This window comes from Nematolebias whitei, chromosome 14 (genome assembly GCF_014905685.2).
Source record: "Nematolebias whitei isolate Nwh7 chromosome 14, NemWhi1, whole genome shotgun sequence".
NCBI classification, from domain to species: Eukaryota; Metazoa; Chordata; class Actinopteri; order Cyprinodontiformes; family Rivulidae; genus Nematolebias; species Nematolebias whitei.
Window position 1 is genome coordinate 37016490 of NC_056511.1, and position 1717 is coordinate 37018206.

At 44.3% G+C, this 1717-nt stretch overlaps 1 protein-coding gene across 1 annotated transcript in view; it reads right to left on the reverse strand.

Annotated features, from left to right (window-relative positions):
• The window catches only part of ppme1 (protein phosphatase methylesterase 1), a 10480-nt gene extending 8962 nt beyond the window's left edge, over window positions 1-1518 (reverse strand). The window contains exon 1 of the mRNA XM_037688078.1: window positions 1139-1518. Within this exon, the coding sequence (XP_037544006.1) occupies window positions 1139-1224 (86 nt within the window). The 5' untranslated portion in view covers window positions 1225-1518. The remainder of the gene's footprint in view (window positions 1-1138) is intronic.
• Window positions 1519-1717: the final 199 nt, after the last annotated feature.

Consider the following 1717-nt stretch of genomic DNA (forward strand, 5'->3'; position numbering starts at 1 on the left):
CTGAGGAAGTAGAGTCTCTGATGAGCTTTCTTGATCAGGCTGGTGGTGTTGTTGCTCCAGCTGAGGTTGTCATTCATGTGTACACCCAAGTACTTGTAGCTGGAGACCACTTCCACCGCAGATCCTCTTATGTTCAGGGGGGTGTAGGTGTTTTTGTTCCTTCTGAAGTCCACAATCATCTCCTTTGTCTTCTTCACATTGATGTGAAGGTTATTCTCTTTGCACCAGCTCTCCAGGTGTTCCACCTCTTGCCTGTAGCTGGACTCATCATTGTTTGTGATGCATCCCACCACCGCTGTATCATCTGCAAACTTTACAATGTGACAGCCTGGATGGGTAGCTGCACAATCACATGTGAGCAGAGTAAACAGAAGGGGGCTCAACACACATCCCTGAGGAGAGCCAGTGCTGAGGGTTATGGTGGAGGAGGAGAGGTTGTGGATCCTCACTAACTGTGGTCTGTTTGTTAAAAAGTCTAGTACCCAGTTGCAGATGGAGGGGCTTAGTCCTAGTGTGGATAGTTTGTCCATCAGGGTTTGGGGGATCATGGTGTTGAAGGCAGATGTGAAGTCCACAAAGAGCATACGGACGTAAGAGTTTTTCTGCTCCAGGTGGTTGAGTGCAGTGTGGACCACAGAGGAGATTGCATCCTCTGTTGATCGGTTCTCACGGTATGCATACTGATGAGGGTCCTCGTTGATGTTGATGGTTGTTTTGATGTGAGTCATGACCAGTTTTTCGAAGCATTTAGCGACTATCGGGGTGAGGGCCACTGGCCGATAGTCATTCAGACCAGTCACTGTAGAGCTTTTTGGGACTGGGATGATGATATCTTTTAGATGTACTATATAATAGTGTTTTCTGTTTCACTTACTGTAACCTAACTATCACCATTTTAGGCCACACATGAGAAATATGTTAAAAACAAACACGTTAAAACCATTTAGCCACACAAATCCCATTTTACAACAACTATGTATGGACTAAACTCTGCAGCTAATTTAGCTCGGCTAAAGCTAACACAAGCCAAAACAGTGTTTGAGCAAGACCGGCTGTTGTGATGATGGGTACAATTTTAATCAGACATCAGGCACCTGACACAGTTGGGACCCAGCCAGTAAGATGTTGGATAACTCACCCCATTTTCATTTTGGAGCTGGACTGAAAACCACCTGCCATGGGAGGTCTGGAGGCTAGCAGGTTCAAATGCAGCTGCTTCTCCATGCTATCGGGTAAGAGTTGGGCTCTGTCAGGAGATGTTTATTAAAGCCTCTCCTTTCCTCCGCTGCATAAGAATTTATCTCACGGCTGCTTCTTTTGTTAGTGAGACATTTTGATATGTTGCGTTTATGTACTAGCTTATAGCTAACGGTCTTCTCTGTAGTGTCGCTTTGTCTTCTTCACTAGTTTCCTCCGTGAAGGTAAACACGGCAGCTCGAAGCACCACTGCCCCCTACTGGCGGAAAAATACAGGCATTTTTACAGTTACTAACGCGCATGCGTTGAAACAAACGCCAGGCCCAGGCCCAAAACTAAATTAATCGGTATTCAGGATTTACGTTCAACTCCAGACTTCGGTCCTTTACACCTGCTTTTAATTTTTTATATATATAAACGTAATTCTAACTGTGTTTTATTGGTATTATGTGTTTTATTGGTATTTTATGTTAAGATAGAAAATTGTCCTCAACGTGTAATGTTGCAGGGTGTTTGAATT